At 44.1% G+C, this 23,397-nt stretch overlaps 1 protein-coding gene across 1 annotated transcript; it reads left to right on the top strand.

Annotated features, from left to right (window-relative positions):
- Positions 1 to 11,672: 11,672 nt before the first annotated feature.
- LOC115249087 (uncharacterized) lies at positions 11,673 to 21,693 on the top strand. The gene is given in 12 exon segments (XM_029833373.1): positions 11,673 to 12,130; positions 12,132 to 12,425; positions 12,427 to 12,579; positions 13,017 to 13,336; positions 18,857 to 18,998; positions 19,123 to 19,317; positions 19,415 to 19,590; positions 19,686 to 19,806; positions 19,883 to 20,002; positions 20,202 to 20,288; positions 20,384 to 20,550; positions 20,735 to 21,693. Coding segments are annotated over 12 exon segments (3,051 nt in total). The 5' UTR covers positions 11,673 to 11,695; the 3' UTR covers positions 21,576 to 21,693.
- The last annotated feature ends 1,704 nt before the right edge of the window (positions 21,694 to 23,397 follow it).

Raw genomic sequence — 23,397 nt, 5'->3', positions numbered from 1 at the left:
TTCAGAATTGATTCTTTGTCTATTTCTCCCTGAGTAAATGAAGGGCACGAGGAACGTGTAGGTAAAGGAAGTTTCCTCAACAATGCTATGGCTTATCCTGAAGTATTGCTTAAGCATTCCCACTTGTGTTGTAATACGTGCACAGTCGTGTAAGTTAGTTGATGAGTTAAACCTGCCTGAGTCATTTAGGTGTTTCAATAATGAGACAACAAAAGTGAAGCTGAAACTGAGAAAACTGGAGAATGCCATTAAGCAGGTTGTAGTGCCACAGGACTTCTGATAACGGCTTATTCGTCTTGCTGTGATGAGGTACGTGGCCACCTGGGATTAGAAGACATATCAGCACATTTTGCATGTCTTTGCACCAGTTCTGAAGACCGGTTTCACCTGTTTCTGCCACTCTTGTGTGTACCAAAAAAACCCAATCAGGTCATTCCTCCTGCTCCATCACAGCCCATTCCCAGGATGTGAGAACCTTTTGAACACAAAGTCCTTGTTGGCATGAATGAAGGGGGACATTAGTATTTGTTTACCTTGATGTGTGCTACCAATAGCTAGTGGTTCGCCGGTGGGACAGAATCCTAATCATACTGCCGTACTCAACACATCACTCACAGGACAATCAAAACTGTTCAATGATAGATTTTTTTGTCTTTCATCTTGATCTTTACTAACAGATAGAAAATCTCTAAAGGTTTAGAAAATCCTTATGTGTGAACCTATCCTACCACTGAAATTTCTGCTTTTTTCACTCGTTATAGTTTTCTCCAGTATAGAGTCATGATGTGCTCTGAATCCTGGTACTAGCATCTACACACAGAGAAATAAATTGCTGTTTAAAGGAGGCAAGGTTGACCTTGAATTTGGTCAAGTGTGACTTGGGCCGGATCACAGTCTTGGTGAGCAAGTAGGTCAGGGTGCATCCTAATAAGACCAAAATCCAGGCTACCTGAGCAGATCCTGTCCTCCAAACCAGATGTGAGCGCCTCTGTTTTGGATTGATGGTACCATCGTAGTTTCTGAAGAAACCTCTCTGATGTTGTTACTCCTCTCACTAGCCTAACCAGTATGAAAATGCTGTGGTTAACTGAACATCAGCATGCTTTCCAGCCCTGTGATGCTCACTTCTGCAGCACACCTCTTCCAGTAGAGATCTACTGGATTTCACCTGACCCTTCAAGTTGGAGATAGAAGTCAGCAGTGTCGCTGCAGGAGGAACATCCTGTTCAAGTTCAAGTTTATTGTATTTAGAGCCCAAAGATTTTTCCTTGGGGGGGCTTTACAAATTGCACAGTTGCACAGAATATATATTTGGGAAGTGTATGAGGAACAGAGAAATAGGGAGAGGCGTGGGGTACATTAAATACCTGGGGGGACAATAAGTACCTAGCAGTCTGAGCCTATAGCAGCAGAATAGAGCAGTTCTATGTTCACCTTAATCATGAACCTTATCAAAAAGGAAGGTTTTAAGTCAGGTTTTAAACAATGAAACAGTTTCTGCTCCTGGATCCAGACTGGGACCTGGTTCCAGAGAAATGGGGCTTAGTAGCTGCAGTCTTTTCCCCTTATACTGCTATCCTAGAGCAAGGTACCAAATCACCCAAATGCAATGAACTTGTGACTCATCCAGGGATGGACCTGCCTTCACCTATTGTCGAACAGTCGCATTCTGGACCAGCTGTAGATTAGATTAGATTCAACTTTATTGTTATTGCACACGTACAGGTACAGAGCAACAAAATGCAGTTTTGCATCTGAAGTGCAAAAGAAGCAGCAAGTGCAGATATAATGAGTTAATAAATACAATATGTGTGGTTTATATTGTTACAGTAGTTTACTGTTGTTTACAGGATTGTACTATGAAAATATTTTATAAATGGGTATTTACATTAAATGCCTGAAACTATAAGTCAATCAATCAATCTTTATTTATATAGCGTCTTTTACAATCAAAACAGTTTCTAGGCGCTTTCCAGAATCCCAGGGCCTAACCCCAAACAAGTAACAGTGGCAAGGAAAAACTCCCTTTTAACAGGAAGAAACCTTGAGCAGGACCAGGCTCATGTAGGGGGACCCTCCTGCTGATGGCCGGCTGGGTAGAGAGAGAGGAGAAGAGAAGAGAGGGGGATGAGGCCCTGTCCTCCCTCCTCTCTAGGCAGGTACAACACCCCCTGCTGGACCCAATGCATGCCATCCCAGAAGAAAGACAGAACTCTTGCCTGAAGTTGTTCTAGCAACCCCGAGGGGGGCTCCATGCAATTTAGCCTGTGCCAAAGCACAGATTATTCAGGACAAGAGTCCTGCCTCTGTAAGACATGCGGGGCGGAGCCATTTCCACTTCTGAATTTCCCCCTCTACTTTTGCTAATGTGTCCAGCCAATTCCTGGCCGCAGACAGGCGGTTGAATAAAACCGTTAAATTAGATAAAATATCTACGTCCCTCTGGCTGCGCACCATTATTATTATGTCATCTGTGTAAGCAGATAAAACTATTTTTCTGTGAAAGGACAGTAAAAACAGGCCATCCACGCTTGCACGGATCCTAGAGAGAAGGGGTTCGAGGGAGAGAGCGTAGAGCATTCCGGAGAGGGCGCAGCCCTGCCAGATGCCTCTACGCACCCAGACTGCCATTGAACTTCAGCATACTCGCAATGTCACAGTACAGGATGCGGATCATCGCTATGAAGCCAGGGCTGAACCCGAACCTCTCCATCACCTTCCAGAGGAACGTGTGTTCAACCCAGTCAAAAGCCTTTTCCTGGTCTAGCGAAATGAGACCAGTGTCGACATCCAATGATCTAGAGACTTCCAAAACATCTCGAATTAGGTGGACGTTATCTACTATGAACCTGCCAGGCACACAGTAAGTCTGGTCCCGGTGGATGATCTGCTCCATAGCTTCTCTTAGCCTGGAAGCCAAAGTCTTGGACAGAATCCTATAATCCATACACAGCAGAGACACAGGGCACTAGTTCTTAATCTCCTGCAGGTTGCCCTTTTTTGGCAGGAGGGTGACCATCGCTCTCCTGCAGGACAAAGGCAGAACAGGCCTTCATCCCTGCGGTACTCACTCTCGTACAGAGAGGAAAAGAACTCCACTGCCCGCTTCCTTATCTGGCCTGTCTCTACGAGTTCCTGCCCTGTGCTCGATAACAGTGAATGGATTATCAGGTTCTGTGCACTTCTTCAGTCCAAAAAAGAAGCTAGAGGGAGCATCCATCTCAGTGAGGTCTTGAATCCAGGACCTGACCAGTGCACCCTGTACCTGACTGTCCAGCAGGCTGGCCAAGGCCATTTTTTTGGATTGGAGGGTTTCAATACACCCTTGATCTCCTGTGGAGCTGCCAATCACCTCTAGCTCCACTATCTCCATCTCCAGGTCTTTGATCGACCTGCGTGTGTCCTGCGTGGCATTGAGAGTATACTGCTGGCACAGGAGCTGTATCTCTACTTTTCCATGGTCCCACCACTGTCTTAGGCACGTAAAATCGGATTTTTTTCTCTCGAAACCCCAACCAGAAGTGCTGTAAAACATCTCTAAAACTGTTATCTTGAGCTAAGCTGGAATTAAAATGCCAGTATGCACTCTTGGGCAAGATGTTCTTCACGGCGACTTCGCCTAAAACCAACAAGTGATCTGTAAAACCGACTGGCGTGATGCTACAGCCCCTAAAAACACTAAAATTATGTTTAAAACAATAAAATCGGTCAAGTCTGGCCGAGGAGATCCTACCCTCACTCAAGCGGGACCAAGTGTATTGCCTGCTGTCTGCGTACATCCTCCTCCACACATCCACCAGGCCATGAGAATAGGCCAGCTGTCTCAGACAATGTTGCGAGGCTGGATGAGGCTCTGCATGGTTGCGGTCTAAAAAAGACTCAATTAAAATCCCCACCCAGGAATAAAAAATCTTCCCCACAACCATTTAAAACAGTGCTGACTTTTTCTCTTCCTCTCTGTACCATTGGTGGGAGCATAAATATTAATAAAAACCAAGGAGTGGTTTTGGAGGCACGCTTTCACCGTCAGACACCGTCCCCTCACCACATGCCACCTTCACCTCCAGGGATGATGGAGTGAAGCCCCTTGAAAAAAGGAGGCCCACGCCACCACTGAGGGTGGTGTTGTGGCTCAGCAGCACCTGTCCTTCCCACTCCTTCTCCCAGTCCACTTCTATGCCGCAGTCGCTGTCGGTCTCCTGGAGGAACAGGACATCGATGCGTTTTCTTTTTGCTGTGTCGAACACTAGTGCCCGTTTTCTTGCGTCCCGGGCTCCGTTGACATTCAACGTTCCAATTTTGAATGTGTTCATGCCGAGGGGAAAGATTAAAATCAAAGACAGTAAAAAGTAAGTACTGTACAAGGAAACATGGTAAATGTTTTTTTTTCAAATTAGCTGTTTTCTTGCTTTGTCCATGTGCTTCCTGAGCCTGTAAATGTCAGGGTCGGTGAGGCCTGACGTTGCCTTATTTCTAATTAAAAAGCTTACTGACCGGATAAAATGGAGCCTGTAAGGAAAATATGTTCCCATATCAAGGCCTTTCATGCCCTTTGTCTGGGTAAGGAACTTTTTAAACAAGCTTGAAGGGTACAGGTCAATTTCCTGCCCTCTGGCATTGTGCCGGACAGTTCGCTGCCGTCCGACATAGACTCGCAGTCGCTGGTGTCTGTGTCTGCTGCTGTATCCTCCAGCCTTACGGTCTTGCCCCCCTTGTCCTTCATGGCGCTTTTCTGCTTGTTCCGCCGCTTTGCGGGAACAAGCCACCACTCGGGCGTGCCACTTGTGCCCTCACCTGCGCTGACTGCTTCCTCACCTCGCTCCCCTGTACTGACTATCCCCTCACCATGCTCCCCTGTGCTCACTCCATCCTCACCCCGCTCACCTGTGCTCACTGCTCCCTCACCCCGCTCACCTGTGCTCACTCCTCCCTCACCCCGCTCACCTGTGCTCACTGCTCCTTCACCTCGCTCCACTATGCCCCCTTCTCCTTCACCCTGCTTGCCAGCCGCTGTCTCTGGCACCCCATGTTCACCTATCACCTGACTCACTCTAACCTGCTCGCCTGTTTGGATCAGGTTTCCAGTCTCTCCTGCCTCACCCAGTTTAACTGTTTCACCCATCACCTCACCATTTTCCCCCAGTTCATTTGAATCACACGTCACATCACTCATCACACAACTCACATCAACCACCAGCCCAGTTAAATCCACCTTCCCCCGTGCCTCACCACTCTCGTCATTCATTTCCACCACCATCTCCACGATCTCGCTCCCTCCACTCACCTCACTGTCCCGCACACACTCGCCCCGCTTCTCCTCCACCTGCGACTCCCGTGCCGCCCTGTCCGGGGCAGCGGAGCCTCCCTCCGCACCGGACCACCGACGGGCTCTGCTGCCGGCGCGTCCGGGGCCACGCAGCTCGGACAAGCCCTGGCGAGATGACCCTCCTCGTTACAATTAAAGCACTTGAGGGTGGAGGAGGTTGCGAAAAGGTATCAATCAAAATATATGATATGTCAACTCGAACTTCTCTGGTCAAGGACGACAGAAATGCAGCTGCTGTGGGGAAGTGACATTGACTGGAGATAGAGCTGCTGGCCATGACACAGTAGGTGTTCTTTTAATCTGTCTGATATGGAAAAATGTGCTGTGTGCGAGCTAAGCTAATCAAATCAGTGAAGACCTACGTATAATCTCACCATTATGATTTACAGTCTTTTGCTTTGTTTGGGACCTGCTATCTTGTGTTTTCTCCCTCCCTTAGATACATTGAATTCTGTGTAACTAGGGACCTCCTAATTTCAATAAAAGAAGGATGGCAGAACTTGTGCATCAGAACGTGTTGGAGATCTGTAACTGAGCACATCTCTCCGTTCTCCTTGCAAGTAAAATTCAAAACTGTTTTCTTTGCCTCATTTGTTTTTCTCATGTTTCAGGTCATCTGAACCTAACAGTTCCACAGTAGGGGGGCCTTGTAGATAAATGTTCTACCCCTAGAGACTCTGGGGACCACAAGTAGACCAGCATTCTGAGAGCGGAGCGCTCTATTGGGCTGGTAAGGTATCACTAGCTCCTCCTGGTAGGATGGAGCTAGGCCTCTGAAGACCTTGTCGATCAAAAGAAGGGTTTTAAAAATTATTCTAAATTTAACGGGCTGCCAATGAAGAGACACCATTACAGGAGTAATATGATCTCTTTTGTCATTACCTGTCAGAACTCTGGCTGCAGCATTTTGGATCAACTGGAGGCTTCTTAAAGAGTTGTTTGGACACCCTGGTAAAAAAGAATTACAATAGTCCAGCCTGGAAGTAACAAAAGCATGAATTAACTTTTCAGCATCATGCCGCGTCAGTAGCTTTCTAATCTTTGTTATGTTCCTCAGGTGAAAAAAGGCACTTCCAGAGACTAATTTAATGTGTGAGTTGAAGGAGAGATTTTGATCAAAAGTTATTCCTAGATTCTTCACAGAAAAAAGAAAGAAGACATATTATTTTCACGACGAATGGGAGGTCGATTTTTTTTTTTACCACTGTGAAAGGAGCATGCATTTGTCTTATTTGCGGGGCGACTGTGGCGACGGCGAAACGGCACAATGTGGAGAGACATTTCACGACGTGTCTCACAAGCTACCATGCTAACTACCCACAGGGCAGTGCACTGCGAGCAGAAAAAGCCCGAGAGTTAAAGGCAGCTTTGTGCAAACAGCAAGCTTTTTTCACAAGGCCAGTTAAAGCCTCCCAAAAAGCAACCGAAGCCTCATTTAGAGCTACGCAATTCTTGATTAAAAAGAAGAAGGCATTTTCAGACGGGGAGGTAGTTAAAGAAGCAATGATGTTAATTGCTAAAACTGTACTTGAAGACGTGATCTCCAATCTCGCTTGATGTTCAACTGGGGGCAGCTACGATGGTAAGAAGAGTATCTGCGATGTCCGGGAACTTGGCCGACCAGCTGGACCGTGATCTGGCGAGCTGCAGGTGGTTTAGCATCCAGTGTGACGAGTCGGTGGACAGCAGCAGTACGGCGCGGAGATGCGGGTCCCCAGGAACTTGAAGCTGGAGACACGCTTGATGGCCATCCCATTGATGTGGATGGGGTTGTGTGTGCCTCCTCTCGCCTTCCTGAAGTCCACTGTGGTGGAAGTCCACTTGGTGTTGTTGGTGTTGAGGAGCAGGTTATTGTCAGCACACCGTGGTCAGGCGCTTTACCTCTTCTCTGTAGGCCATCTCATTGTTGTTGCCAATGAGACCAATCACCATGGTGTCATCTGCAAACTTGATAATGGAGTTGGATCCATGTACAGGTCTGCAGTCGTGGGTGAAGAGAGAGTGGAGGAATGGGCTCATCACGAATTTAATCCCACCTGAAGGAGGCACTCTCACTAATATTGGCCCAACAGCATCTCAACCAGTGAAAAGCTGCAATCATTGTATTTACAGTAGTTTTAAAATGACCCCATGCAGAGGTCACCCAGGAGAGTATTCCTTTAGTGTTGAGGAACCTCGGTGGCACCACACATGATCAAAAGTGAGAGGAATGATTGGAAAAAATAAAACAGAGTTTTACAGATTAGCTGTTTGCTGTGGCTGAGTACATTCCCGCTATCCGCCCATGTTCAAGCTTAAAGATTCTTACGGTGTGTGAGATTTTATATCGTCACACTTGGTTGAACATACCTGCGCAGTATGTATACTATAAATGGAGAGCTAAAGCTACAGAGGGAAAATCTGACAGCAAGGTGAATATGCAGTTTATCACAGGGGGCTGTGACTCTATGGTGGAGCAATTTGTAAAAGAGTTAAACTCGTCAGTCTCCCCGATCATGTTGGGTATTCGTCTAGGCTACAAGAGCATTCACAGGAGAATTCAATTTAATTCCAGCAGGAATGTTCATGTATGGTTCCCTTGCTCACCTTGGCTGCCGAACCTGATATGGATCAAAATTTGGCAAACACTGGGATGTGACAAGGAAATTATGTTTTTTTTTATCAGACTGGCACCAGATGGACACTACATACTTGTCAGCTGCACACGAATATTTCCCCAATCAAGGCTGGGACTGTCACCATCGTAGGAAGGCTCAAGGTGATATATATGCTGTCTAAATTTCCCCTTTGGAGAGGCACTGTACTGCAGTTATGCTGTCTCCATAATGTGCAAAATCATCTATATAAAAGATGGTTTCTATCATATATACTGCTACAGTGATATGGTGCGCCCTCAGCTGGTTGGTCATGACTATGCACCTCTGTTGAGGACCGTTAGTGTGAAGAGCACATATGGGGACATGATTACGCAGCATATTAAACCTGCCCACTATCTACCAGTATCAAAAATCACATTAAGGAAGTCCTTGTGGAATGAGTTTGTCAATTTTAATTTTGGTAAGACCATCGTGCAGCTGCATTTTAGACCCTGTACATAGTTTAACAGCAGAGAATAAATCTGACCACCATTTTGTGATTTATTATGGGACTCAGATGGGCGGTGCCCTCCCAGGGTTTGCAGGTACATTTGTCCAGATCTCCATATGAGGACATCTGAAGATGCACCTGGGCCCATCAACTTCTTCATCTATACTGATGTTACTGTTGATGTTTTCTGTATATATGCCCCCCCCCCCTTCCCACCAATGGAGTTTAATAAAGTTTGTGTTTTTGTGTCCAGTGGAATTTTTTGTTTCATTAATGAGAATAAAATCGCAGCTTGAGGCGTTCATGTTTTGCCCAACCAGTCCGCATGTGTTTTGTGGACAGGTTGGGCAAAACTCTGGATGGAGAAGGCATTCGACCATGTCCTACGATCGGTGTCAGAGTTTGGTCCACATTGCTGGCAGTAAGTCAAACTTGTTTCCAGTGAGGGTTGGTCTCCGCCAGGGCTGCCCTTTGTCACCAATTCTGTTCATAACTTTTATTGGCGTAGTCATGGTGTTGAGGGGGTCCAGTTTGGTGACCTCAGGATCGGGTCTCTGCTCTTTGCAGATGATTGGTCTGTGACCTCCAACGATCGCTGGATTTGTTCACCCCCGAATGTAAAGCGGCTTGAATCTAGTCAAGATCCCCCTGGACACCTCCCTGGTGAGGTGTTCAGGGCATGTCCCTCCAGTAGGAGGCCCCCTGGAAGACCCAGGACACGTCTAAGAGACTATGTCTCTCGACTGGTCTGGGAACGCCTGGGGATTCCCCCGGATGAGCTGGAAGAAGTAGCTGGGAAGAGGTATGTCTGGGCTTCTCTGACCCCGGATAGTGGCAGAAGATGATGATGATGATGATTTTACAGAAATGTCTTTCTACAGCCTGTTAAGTAACTCTCTTATTTCCTATATGACAGGTAAACTGGACAAACCAATATTTTTCCTGGGAAACTGCCTGGCTTTCCAAAAGGGGCCTCTTGGAATTTTCCACCATGACCCCTCAGATGCACCCTCAACAGCTGTCATGTTTACAGTCAGAAACAAAGTTCACCTGTACAATGTCATATGTTGCCGAGGGAATTAAGATTTTTTAAAAGAAAAGAATGAAATTGTTAGGTCATTATAAATTTTAAAAATACAGAAAAGAAAAGAATGAACACAAGAAAATAAACTAGGTAAACAGCGTATGTTATGTATTTTGGGTTATAATTGGACCTGTAGTTGGCATGCATCGCGTGCATGGTGGGTGGTTCTGGGTGTGGTTGTCCACGGAAGTTCGCACAAGTATAACAGGTGTTCAAGTCCTGTTGAAATAATAAAAAGCTGTTCGAGCCAAGTCGTGGTCCCCGGATTACTGTTATTGTGCACAAGAGTGACGACATAACAAAAGTGGCGACGAGGACGTCTGAATCAACGCGTGGACGTCTATCAGAGACTACACGTGAGTGGACAAGGGGAGTCAATTAAAAATAAAAGGGAGCAGGAGCTTAGAAAAGATGGCTGGAGTTATTGGCTCGATTGGCCCCTTTGATGATGGCTTTAAGCAATGGGACTCGTACACGGAGCGTTTTGCTTATTTTGTGGCAGCAAACGAAATTGATGATGTTGTTGGATTGCAGTACCTCTCGTGTGTCACTGCCAATCCGCGTGTTCTTTAAATGAAGACTTCAAGTAAACAAATGTCAATTTCAAAATGTATTTAGCAAACAGATGTATTTAACAAAGAGATGTATTTAGCAAACAGAATCAATTCAAGATACAAATATTACAGAGCTCTGGGCCAGTTCATAACCCTAGCAACAACAAAGTCAATTGTCAGGGCATGAAGTCTGACGACCTAACTATCCCTTGACCCAGTCTTTTATAGAAAGATATATGTAAATTATTGATGCTAATTCAGTCCAATCCAGTCCTTCTTCTTGGATGACCCCATCTTCTTCTTCCAGCCTCCTTTGGTGTTGGTGTGGTCCTTCTTGTCCATTATCTTCTCCAGGTGGCCAGGTCCGAAGTCATATTCCTGCCAAGGAACTTATCAACACCAGTAAACTATGTTGTCATGTTTTACGATGGGGATCTACCCTTTCCTGTCTGGCTGGCTCCAACTGTCTGACCAGTCTTCAGGTCAAGGAAGGGTCAACTGACTTGCTTATGTGTATTCCTACTAAAGAGTATATAGTATTCCTAACTTCTAAACTAACTGTAACATAAAACAAAACATATAGTATAACACATGCTAATAAGATAAAAGATGCTAACAAGATAAAATAATTCTCTTCAATGTCAAGCTAGTGCCCACTTTTAAGTGTGATGGGACCAAAGACTTTTAATTTGCTTCGAAATCTTCTACAACCTGATAAGCCAGGAAGTAAAACTTACGAGCAAATTGTGGACACGCTCACGGCACATTTGTCGCCCAAACCTCTGGTCATCGCGGAACGGTTCAGGTTTCACAGACGCAGTCAGGAAGAGGGGGAGTCTGTCGTCATGTTTGTGGCAGCTTTACATAAATTAGCTGTACATTGTGAATTTGGAAATGTCCTAAATGATTCATTAAGAGACAGACTTGTGTGTGGATTAAGAAATGAAGCAATTCAGAAAAAGCTTCTCACTGAACGTGATTTGACCCTTGAGAAAGCCATTATTATTAGTGTCACTATGGAAATGGCATCTAAAGAGGTCCAGCAGCTGCACGCCACAGGGAGGGTGCACAAACACTACCAACTCAAACCCTCAAGGCCCATGTTTTCGATGTGGCAAGTCTGGCCACTTAGCTTCTACATGCTGGTGTAAGCATATAACCTGCCGAAGCTGTGGGAAGAAGGGTCACGTGGAACGAGCATGCAGAAACAAAAATGATGCAGGAAGAGGCCCAAAGGCTGAAAACAAAAAGGACAATGCAAAGTTCAAAAAGAAAAGACATGTTCACACAGTTAAAAGTCAAATGGAGGACAGTGATTCCTCAGAAGAGGGATTGTCTGCTAAGATTAACACAGTGAAAGTGTTGAGTGTGGATGAAAGGTCAGATGGGTTTTGGATTAATGCTGAGCTGGAAGGACATTCTGTAAAAATGCAAATTGACACAGGGTCAAAGGCATCCATTGTGTCTTTCAAAACCTACAAGAAATGTCTGAAGCACCTTCAGTTACGACCTTCAGACACGGTTTTCAGAGCCTATACTGGACACCCAGTGCAAATGAAAGGGATGACGGATGTACTGGTGCACTATAATGGTTGGACAGAGACACTTCCCGTCTATGTCACCAGGGATAACCTCACCGCCTTCATGGGGCGCACCTGGTTAAGGAAAATCCGTCTTGACTGGCAGGAGGTAAGGAAGCTATCAACTCATTCGACACAGTTGCAGTCGATACTGGAAAAACATGACCAGATCTTCCGTGATGAGTTAGGTAGCATGAAGGACATTACTGTTAAGTTGCATGTCAAACCTGGGAGCGAACCTGTATTCCGCAAGGCAAGACCAGTACCTTACGCAATTAGGCCAAAGGTGGAAGCTGACTTGGATGCTTTGGTTGAGAGTGGGGTTTTAGAGCCTGTGACCACCAGCGAGTGGGCCACGCCTATTGTTCCGGTACCGAAGAAAAATGGTGGAATCCGGACCTGTGGGGACTTTAAGGTAACCCTTAACCCAGTGCTGGTAGCAGAGCAGTATCCACTCCCATTGATTGATGATTTATTTGCTGGTCTTGTTGGAGGAAAAAAAAAAAATCAGCAAAATAGATCTCAACCAAGCTTACCTGCAAATGCACGTGGAGGAACAGTCACGCAAACTGTTAACAATAAACACACATAAGGGACTTTTCAGGTATCGCAGGTTGCCTTTTGGAATAACCTCAGCTCCAGCTTTATTCCAGCGCGCCATGGATCAAATCCTTACTGGCTTACCAGGTGTACAATGTTACCTTGATGACATTCTGTGTACGGGAGCAAACGATGAAGAGCATCTGCGTAACTTAGATGCGATGCTTCAAAGGCTGGAGGAATACGGACTTAATAGTTCGAAAAGACAAATGTGAGTTCTTTAAGCCGTCTGTGGAGTATCTGGGGCATGTGATTGATGCGGAAGGACTTCACACCGCACCGTCTAAAATCACTGCCATCGTCAATGCACCACCGCCACAGAACATCAGCCAGCTACGATCCTTTTTACGATTATTGAATTATTACGGACGATTCATTCCAAACTTGGCTTCGTTGCTGCAGCCATTGCACAAATTGTTGTGCAAAGACAAAATGTGGAAATGGACCGAAAACTGCCAGGCAGCATTCCAGAAAGCTAAGGATATGCTGACAACAACGCAGGTTCTGACTCACTTCAACCCGTCACTGGCACTACAGCTTGCTTGTGACGCGTCTCCGTATGGAGTAGGAGTGGTTCTTTCACATGTCATGCCAAACGGAGAAGAAAAACCAATCGCTTTTGCCCCCAAACGCTGAACAAGGCAGAATTGAACTATGCACAACTGGAGCGAGAGGCATTAAGTATCGTTTTCGTTGTCTGTAAATTTCATCAGTACTTGTATGGGAGAAACTTCATTCTCTTAACTGACCATCGACCTCTTACAACCATTCTGGGTCCACACACTGGTGTACCATCTCTTGCTGCATCAAGACTGCAGAGATGGGCCCTGTTGTTATCTGCTCATTCCTATGACATCAAATACAGGAAATCAGATTCGCATTGCAATGCTGATGGTCTGTCCCGATTGCCGCTTCCTATTACGAAACCCGAGTCAAACGCCATGGACATCTTCTACTTCACGGAGGTGTCAAAAGCCCCTGTTTCTGCAGTACAAGTGAAAAAGGAGATTCGCATTGACACGGAAATGTCAGCAGTCCTGGACATGGTGGTGAAAGGTCGGACTGCTGGCGACGATCCGCGTCTGAAGCCATACCTGGGACGGAGGTTGGAGCTTTCTGTTCAGTCAGGGTGTTTGCTATGGGGGAGGCGGGTGATTATTCCACAAAAAAGTGTTGCAACAACTTCATGTAGGACATAGTGGAATTGTCAGAATGAAGGAAATGGCAAGAAGTTACTTTTGGTGGCCAGGAATGGACAAACAAATCGAAGAGATGGCTTCAAGTTGTTCATCGTGCCACAAAGTAAGGAACAACTCTCCACCAGCGCCTCTTCACCCCTGGGAGTTTCCACAGGAGCCGTGGCATCGGGTACACATTGATTTTGCAGGACCAGTTGAGGACAGAATGTTCCTGGTCGCGGTTGACGCCCACAGTAAATGGCCGGAAGTGGCTATAATGAGATCAACAACGGCAGGGAAGACCATTGAGAAACTGGGAGAAATGTTCAGTCGTTTCGGATCTCCTGCACAACTCATCTCCGACAATGGTCCCCAGCTTATGTGTCAAGAAATGTTCTCATTTCTACGGAATAATGGAGTGCAACACATCACATCAGCTCCTTTTCATCCTGCAACATATGCTCAGCGGTTTGTACAGACTCTTAAAAATGCATTAAGAGCCTCACATCACAGGACATCACAGGCTGCATCGGGGGGGGGGGATACACACAACCACAGCGAGGTGGCATGTGTGAACTCCCTCGGCAGGTAGTGAGGCTTCATGCTAACGTATAACAGTTCAATGTCCTTACTGCAGTGCTGCTCCTTGATAGTGATGTGCCCAGAGTTACACCATCTGTCGTTCAGAAACTCTGCCAGTCCTCCTCCCTTCCTCTTTCCACTCTCCTTGCTTCTGTCCGCCCGCAGAAGCGTAAATCCATCCAGTTGTGCATGATGAAGATAAAACAAAACCAAACCAAACCCAACACACAAAAACAAAAGGAGTAGGAGCGGAGAAAAGAAGAAAAATGTTTAAAGAAAAAGGAAAGAAAAGCTCAAAGGTGAGCAGGAACTGCTGTTACAGGCTGCCACTTGTGCGGCGCCAAGATCAAATCGCTCAGATCAATGTTACTTGTTGTGAAGTTTTTCTGCCCCCCCTTCTGTATTCATCTCGCCACTTTCAGCGCTGCATACTGATCTCCGACCTCGCTGACCCACCCAACCCGACTCTACCGGTAGCTGTTTTTTGCAGCTTGAAAATGTGTGAAAAAATGAAGTTTGACCTTCAGAGGTTTTAGCTAATAATTCAAATGAGAAGAGAAAATAACTAATTTGAGTCAGAAATAAGGTCTTCTCAGAAAGCTGCAAAGACTTTGGAGAAGAAAAAGAAGCACACCAAAGGAGACATCAAATCCTTTAAGGGAAAAGTGTTCAAGGCAGAATCCATTAATTTCTCAAACATACAGAGTCCCAAGTGGAAGAAGAGAGTGAGTCCTCACAGAAGGAAATCAGCGATACTAAATACACGGAGAGCCCAGTGGAATACATAGAGTCCTCGCAACAAGAGTCCTCTGATGATTTTGCTAGTGATACTTCTTGTGTAGATACCTCAGTTGAAAATGCTCCCTCATTATCTGAGGAAGAAACATTGTCTAGTAATGGAACTTCTGAGGGTAATCCTCTGAAGGTGACAGCTATTCATCAGAGGGTCTCTACAGTAGTGACTACTCTGATGCCACCACATCTGAAAACCGCAGCAAATCACCTTCTAAAAAGAAAGGCATGTTTAGGTTTAAAGTCTCTAAATGGTTTTCCAAAGTCTGCAGGCAGTTAAAGGGTGTCTTCTGTAGCTGCTTGCAAGTCAACAGTGATGAACAAGTTCACATTTAAAATTAAATAGTTCAATTTCAGTACACAACTTCAAATTACATAAAATACATTTTTGTTGAGATTTGACAAGCAAAATTTGCTTTGTTAGATATAATGCTGTCAAAAGGTTGTATTTTGAAGTTAGAAGATACTGGTTTGGAACTTATTGTGCCACGTTGTGCAATGGTATTGTCAGTTTTGCAGGTATCCTGATGTCGAAATCTTCAGAAGTGTACTCAGACAGGCGCACGAACCAAGTTCACCACAAATTGAGACCAGAAGCCAACATTGCTTTTCAACCTTGTACAAGGGGGGCGCCGTTCCGTTACTGACACGTCTGCTGTCGCGCTGTCCTGGAGAGAGTCTCTCCCCCAACCAGAGTTGGTTCTTTTATTAAACTCAGCACAAGACACAGTAAACGGCGTTTCCATAGTTACATAGTTTGCATCAGCTCAGTCACGTTGCACATATTTTGGCTATATCGAAGCGGCCCTCAGCCTGCGCACAGGTGCACAGCCTTGAGAGCCTTAACCCAAGCAGATAGCACACATTGTTATTCTGTTCTCTTCACAAGCAAGCTCACATAAAGTTTCCCAGTTTACCCCAGTTGATCCTTCTCACATTATCCATGAAAATACTCTACTTTCATTAAAATAGCTATAGCATAAAATGTAATTCGCGATATTTTACAACATTTCCCCTGTTGATCTCTAAGTAGAGATCACATCCATCCATCTTGCTTCCGGTTCCCCACCACCTCTTCCTTAGGGGCCGACCAGAGAGGCATTATCATCTTGGGATCGGTGGTTCCCTTTTCTACAGCAACAGTAATCATGCGTACACACAAAGTTCGGATACATGGGATACAACAGCAGCCACACATAACAGCCGCTGTAAAAGCGGCTAAAGAAGTAAGTACAGAAAAAAATCAACCCTTTCCATCTGCCAAACATCTGGAACATCCAAGAGCCAAGTCCATGATCCACACCTGAGTTTTCTGCCAATTCATAAGAGAGGGACCTCAGTTCTTCTAGGGCTTTAGTTACAGAGCCGTCCGGAGCCGAAGGATGTCATTTTGTAAGAACAAATCCTACGAACACTCAGGAGTACTCTTACGCACATTTCAGTGCCGACATGTTGGCATGGTTGTGTTTTCTTCTCTTGTGCAGTTCAATAAAATTCAATATTACAATGATAATTCTGTCATGTTTATTTCCTATTTTTGCGCAGTTTTTAAGAGTTTAAAATGTTTGCTAGGTGTGTGCACAAAAGGTCCCCTTGTGTTTGGCAAAGCTGATGTGTCATTAAGTGTTACAATTGTTCAGGACTAAGAGGACCCAGCCTGTCCCTTGTATACAGCCCTGGCAAACCCCAAACACATCTGCAAGAAGTCACAAACAAATATTCAAATACATAGGGGCTGCAACTGAGCTCAGGAGAGTAAAAGTTAACACTAAAAACGTCCCTCTCCCTGACACCCTTTGAGCAGGAAGGGGAGACTAACTAAGGTTCCACTGTTTGACTCCAGTTCACTAAATGTAGGGAAATGCATGTGGGCCTAAGCGAGGGCCTTTCCCTATAGAAATTCGCAGGGACCAACCTATAACCAAATTTGGTTCTCTGGACCAATCGTCGCTATCTCTGTTGCTCTGTTGAGTTGATGGCCCCTTGGGAAGATGCCATACGAAAGGAATACGAAAAGAAAGCTGACATAGGCCAACCACCTGGCAGCTAAAGCAGAGGAACCAGGTCGGATGAGTAAGGTGTGCCCAGTGGTGGTAGGCTACTGTAGGCTTCATTGTTTGCTCCACAACTAGGCTTCCTACAGAGCAAAACCCCAGATGGCAAACCCAGAGTAAGACCATCAAGGATCTCTCTACAGTAGGTAAAAAGTGACAGAGCTGTGGTGGGATCCACTTGCAACAAGGCAGTTCTGGACAGTTTTAATAAACAGCTTTATTGAATACTTGAGGGTAACAGCACACATGTGAGCCTCCCCGGAATGGAAAAAAAAAACCCCACTGTCCCTGGCGGGCAATGGTCCAAACAAACACACAGCAAAACTCTTAGTTATAAGAACAGAAGGTTGTCAGATTTACCAGGGCAGAGACACAGAGGAAAAGTCCAAGGCAGGCAGGGTCAGAACCAATACATCCAATCAAACTATGTGCTGGAAAGTCAGGCATAGAGCAATAACAATATGGCAAGGAATGAATGTCCAGCACTGGCTTAAATAGTCCTAAGAGGGAGCAACAGGTGAAAATGATGAAAGCTGATCAGATGGGTGTGAAGGAGGGGGCGTGTCAGAGTGAGTGGAATTTTCCACCTCAGCACGAGAGCAGAAGAGCAGACAGTGACAAAAAAGTACATACTCTGGCTGGGCCTGTGAAGGCATGGGGAGCAACTGACCACTTATTCACACCCAAATGAGATCAGCCTGTGGTAAACCTGCCCCAGGTAAGTCTGTCTTTGATAAATGGCCATAGCAGCCAATGCTAAGCTTGGGTGCACAACTCAAGATGTGCTGCATGGGCAAAAACATCACTATGTGGTCCTCATCTACCACAACTCACTCAAGGCAAGTGTTCAGTCATTTTTTAGAGCTTGTAACACCTAGTCCTATCAAGCAATCTGTGAAATAAAATTATTCTCTTGAAGACTTAAAATTTATTCAGTCTGGCCTTGGCATTCCTAATTTTTTTTACTGGTGTAATTAAGTCCATTGACTAGAGGACAAGCCTCAGCTTTGGTTGTGATGGTAGTTTCTTGACTAGCTGTATAGGATGGGGATACCCCATTACTTTAATATCACTTATACTTTGAAGTTAAAAGGCAACCTTTACATCAAACTCAGTCAGTCACTTTAAATAGTATAATTTTACATATATCTACACAAAAGTATATGGATCTTATGTATTAAAGTAAGTGTACTAAAATCTATTAATGCAACAAGAACAGACCTTTTTTTAATAGCATTAGATTGGATCTGACTGAGGTAACACCCAGTACTGTACCAAAAACTTGCCTGTACAGTGGGGCAATAAAAGTATGGTGGCTAGTGGAGGCTTGACAAGCTATGTTAGCATGACAGTTCTCAATGTTTATGTACTTTAAAAAACTTACCTGAACAAATTTTGACCTGTTAAAATGATCGTAAATGGAACAACCTGACATTCTGATGGCATGGCATTTTGATGTGGTAGTTATTGTCTAGTGTTAGATTTGGTTCTGCCTCCTTCCCTTTTTGGTGGTACACCAACCACGGCAGTACTCCAGCTGCCCCATTGTGCCGGCATCTTCTTGACTAGATTACAATATTAATAATAAATTGTTACAATTACCAACATATTAACCAAATTGAATTTTCATTTCAGATATAATGCCATCAACAATAAATAAAGGTAAGACTTCAAACTGTATTTACAATGTAAAACCTGTCTTTAGGTCACATGACACAGTTGGCACAGCAGCAGAGTCACTGCTGATTTTCCCAACAAGAATAATGTACTGTATCATACGTTACGTTTTGTAGGTTTTATTGGCATCGTAGATCAGGTCCCAATTCCAGCACTTGTATGCTATTTGTAAATAAGCTATCAGTATATAGATCCCAGGATTGGACGGCTACATCTTGCCATTATTACAAGGACACGGATAATGCTTCAATTGTGTGTTTGATGTTTTCATGTTGACTAAATGGTTTCCCTCCATGGTGATTGTCTCTTTACAGTAAGTGCTGGTGATGTTATACACAGCAGGAAGTCAGGGTTTGCTGTGCAGGAGATTATAGGTGAAGGAGCATTTGGTCAAGTAGCCAGATGCCAAAACATAAATACAAAGGCATCTGTGGCGATCAAGTTCATCAAGGATTCCAAGGAATTCAAAAGTGGCCAAAGAGAAGTAAGGAAAAATAATTTAACTCTGGAAATCTTTCTTTCTGAAAATGGCAATAACCACTTCCTAGAAAACAATTGTTCTCCTGCCCATATTTTGGTCTCTTATCAGTCATGTTTATCCTTCACAGAAAATGATATTGGAATTTATCCATTCCAGTCTTCGTGTGAATCATGCACACTTTGTAAAGCTCCTGGACCATTTTGAACACAACAGTCAGCTCTGTCTGGTGTATGAGATGCTGAGCCATGACTTCTTTAATGTTTTTAAATTAAGAAAAGGCAAACCACTGTGTGTGTCTAAAATTCGACCAATTGCAAAGCAGGTAAAATAATATTTAGCAAACCTTAATTCTACAACTTTCATAAATTGATCACAGAGCATCCTAGTTTTAATTTTAAAAAGTATTAATTTTCTTCCAGCTGTTTATGGCTCTATCAGACCTCAAGAAACTTGGAATCCTGCACACTGACTTAAAACCAGACAACATCATGTTAGTGGACCAAAGAGGATTAAAAATTAAACTAATCGACTTTGGACTGGCACTTCAGACCCATGAGGCCAAGACAGGGACCATCATGCAGGCATCTGGACTGAGGTTATTTGTCCTGCAGTAATAATATTATTATTAAGTCTTCTTTTTTTCTTTTATTTTTTCCATATAACATTTTTTATTTTGACTTGTGTTTTTAGGGCTCCAGAAATTATGCTCGGTCTCCCCTTCTCGTATCCACTTGATATTTGGGGAGTTGGCCAAATCCTTTTGTTTTTATACAACCCTCAAACCATCCGCAATTGCTCATCATATCAAAATGCAAGTATACTTGACAAAAATATCTATAGGCAATTAGAGTATATCCTCTGAACAACTGTGAATGTTTGGTTTACAGATGAGACACATGATAGACCTACTGGGTATGCCCCCAAACTACATATTAAATGCTGGGAGGTACACCAGCAGATATTTTGTAAAGGTGGCAAACCATTCTGGTCATTCATGGAGATTAAAGGTGAGCACATGTTCTCTGCACTTTGATACTGATCTTATCCACCACTGCTAACATAAATATGTTACTCACTCATGGTATTTCCAAGAGTCCAAAGATATTTGAATTTGGGTGTAACATCTCAAATCCTTTTCCTATCTGCTGAAATGTTGGGAGGGCAGGAAAATTGTATGTTCACGAACTGTTGGGTTTGTTCTTTCAGACACCAGTTGAATATGGTCTAGCTAATTTAAAGAACTTCAATGACGTTCCTCAGAGTTTTAGATATTCTCTAACACAATTGTTTTCGGTAAGCACTCTTTTTTTTAAAAAAAAAACAGTTATTATTAATTTCATTGTTCCTGATTGATTATCTTTGTATTGAAACACTGATTACAATGGCAGGCCAATCCAACAAATGATAAAAATGAAATGAAGGACCGCTGGGCTCTTTATGATCTCCTTAAGAAGTTATTCCACTTTGATGAGCGTCTGAGAATCTCTCCTGAGAAAGCCCTGCAGCATGACTTTGTAACAATGGGGCACCTGAGAACAGTGGAGAGCAAAGACTAGTAAGTGACATTATTTCTATTTGATATTAGTGAGGTTGTAGGTTTTTGAAACATTTAAAGAGACATATCAAACCGCACAGCACAGCGAACTCCCACTACATAGCTGATTCTACTGATACTGTGTATCATTAATAAGATGTTTTGTAATTGTACATTTTTAATTTACACAATGTGTTTTTTGCAGCTTGACAATGTGTGAAAAAATCAACAGTTTGGCCTTCACAGAAGTTTCAGATGATAATTCAAATGAGAAGAGAAACGAAAATAACTCATTTGAGCCAAAAATAGGAAGGTCTTCTCAGAAAAAGGCAAAGACTTTGGAGAAGGAAAAGAAGCCCACCAAAGAAGGAGACATCAAACCCTTTAAGGGAAAAGTGCTCAAGACAGAATCCAGCGAGTCCTCCGAGGCAGAATCCAGCGAGACCTCTGAGGCAGAAGCCATCATGTCCTTGAAGGGAAAATTCACAAAATCTCTAGAGGAAATAGACTGTGAGCCCTCACAAAAAGAAGTCACCGGGATCTCACCAGAAAAAGTAATTAGTTTCTCAGAGGAGCTTCTGTGCCTTGCTCGTAACAGTAAGTTAATGGAAGAGGCCAATAAGGCCAAACATACAGAGTCCCAAGTGGAAGAAGAGAGTGAGTCTTCACAGAAGGAAACAGTGATACTAAATCCACGGAAAGCCCAGTGGAATACAGAGTCCTCGCAACAACAGTCCTCTGAAGATTCGTCTAGTGATACTTCTTATGTAGATACCTCAGTAGAAAATGCTTCCTCATTATCTGAGGAAAAAACAGTCTCCAGTAATGGAACTTCTGATGGTACATCCTCTGAAGGTGACAGCTATTCATCAGAGGGTGTCTCCTGTAGTGACTACTCTGATGCCACAACTTCTGAAAACAGCAGCAAATCACCTTCTAAAAAGAAAGGCGTGTTTCGAGCTAAAGTCTCTAAATGGTTTGCTAAAGTCTGCAGGCGTATAAAGAGTGTATTCTGTAGCTGCTTGGAAGCCAACTGTGATGAATAGTGTGTGAGTGTAAGGACTTGTGGGTGTGCTGTCTGTGCTTGAATTATGGTTTGTATTATTAAAGAAGATATGGACTGTGATAGTGTGTTGATTCATTGGGTGTGCCTCTTAGGCACAAAAAGTGGGATCCAGCACAAAAAAAGCTCATAGATTGATTAAAAAACACAATCGTTGGTTTGAGGACGATATATTAACCAGCGCCCCGTAAAAGGAGCTAAATTCCCTATTAACTCAATGCAGAACAGAGCGGGGGAAAACGCCTCAGAACTGACAAAACCTTTGTGTTTAACTCACCGGGTAAGCTAAATTGATTAAACTTGCCACGGTAATATTTTAAAGTCTTGTGGTTCTAACGTGCCCATAGAATTGCATGGCATTAAGCGGTCCAAAACGGCTTTTGAAAACGGGTGGTTTTGATCGCGAATCTGTGTGTGGCAGCTGTTGATGATAAGTAAACTGGAATAAAGGCAAGTAAAATCTGGGACCTGTTTCTTTTTGAACGTTCATTTCATGCTAACACATAAGCTTTATGCAGATTTCCTGCTCCTGTTGACATCGCTGGTCACTCACTGGAACAAGGTCGGTATCTCTGTAGCGTTATTCATGGTTAAACACATTGTCCAAGGTCTAACTGTCTTCAATCATTGATTGGTGGTGTCCAGGTGTTTGTCATCGGCTTCTCTCCGAGCCTGAGTGCTGACGCCACCCTGCAGAACTTGTCCCAACAGGACTACCATCGTGTGTCAGCGCGGTGTTGTGAAATATAGCGAATTGCATTTTATGTTATAGCTACAGTATTTTAATGAAATTAGAGTAGTTTCGTAGATAATGTGAGAAGGATTAACTGGGGAAAAGTGGACTGGGGAAACTGTATCTGAGCGTGTTTGTGAGAAGGAGGACAAAACAATAATGTGTGATATCTGCTTGGGTTAGGGTTCTCATGGCTGTGCACCTGTGCGTAGGCCGAGAGCCACTTCAATATGGTCAAATATGGGCAATGTGACTCAGTTGATGCAAACAATGGAACTAAAGAAACGCCTCCTGCCATGTAATCATGCCTGTTTTAATAAAAGAGACAATGCTGGGGTGGAGTGAGAGTCTCCAGGACAGCGCGACAGCAGACGTGTCTGTAACGGAGCGGGGCTTCCCTTTGCCAAGGTAGAAAAGGAACTTTGACATCTGGTCTCAATTTGTGGTGAACTTCGTTCATGCGCCTGTCTGAGTACACTTCTGAGGATGATTTCGACGACAATTTGGTGACCCCGATGTGATGTGCTCCAGAGGAGAGTTGGACAGGCACGCACGTCAAGGGTCTGGATCAACCAGTCCTCGGCATCATTCTGAAAGGGCCCGATTATAAGGTGAGCACTGCCTGTTAAATCGAAAGTGCTGAATGATGTCGAGTGAACCGTGTTGATAGTTAAATTTGAAAACGAGTAAAGAGAGGCGTTTGGCCGTTTTGACCGAGAAGTAACCACAAGTTGACAAATTTGGTTTTGGACAGATTGGTCCAGATTTGGTAGACTTTTGTCTTGGTTTTGGACAGATTGGTCCGAATTTGGTTCTGGACAGATTTATGGCTGAGGCACAGAACACTGGGGGCGAGGGGCCCCGCGACAGTTGGCTGGAAAAACTGTTTAAACGACAGCTGGCCAAAACAATAGATGGTAAAAAAAAAACTTGGGAAAAAAGCAAAAAGTTCCAGGATAAGTACAGAGCCAGATTCTAAGGGCAAGGAGATGAGGAAAAGGGCTTACAAATAATGTTGAAAATCGTAACTGAAAATAAAAAGGAGAAGGACAAGTGTGACGCGGGATTGTCG

Source organism: Takifugu rubripes, chromosome 3, assembly GCF_901000725.2.
Source record: "Takifugu rubripes chromosome 3, fTakRub1.2, whole genome shotgun sequence".
Lineage (NCBI taxonomy): Eukaryota > Metazoa > Chordata > Actinopteri > Tetraodontiformes > Tetraodontidae > Takifugu > Takifugu rubripes.
The sequence above is the reverse complement of the archived record's forward strand: the minus strand, read 5'-3'. Positions and strand labels throughout refer to the sequence as shown.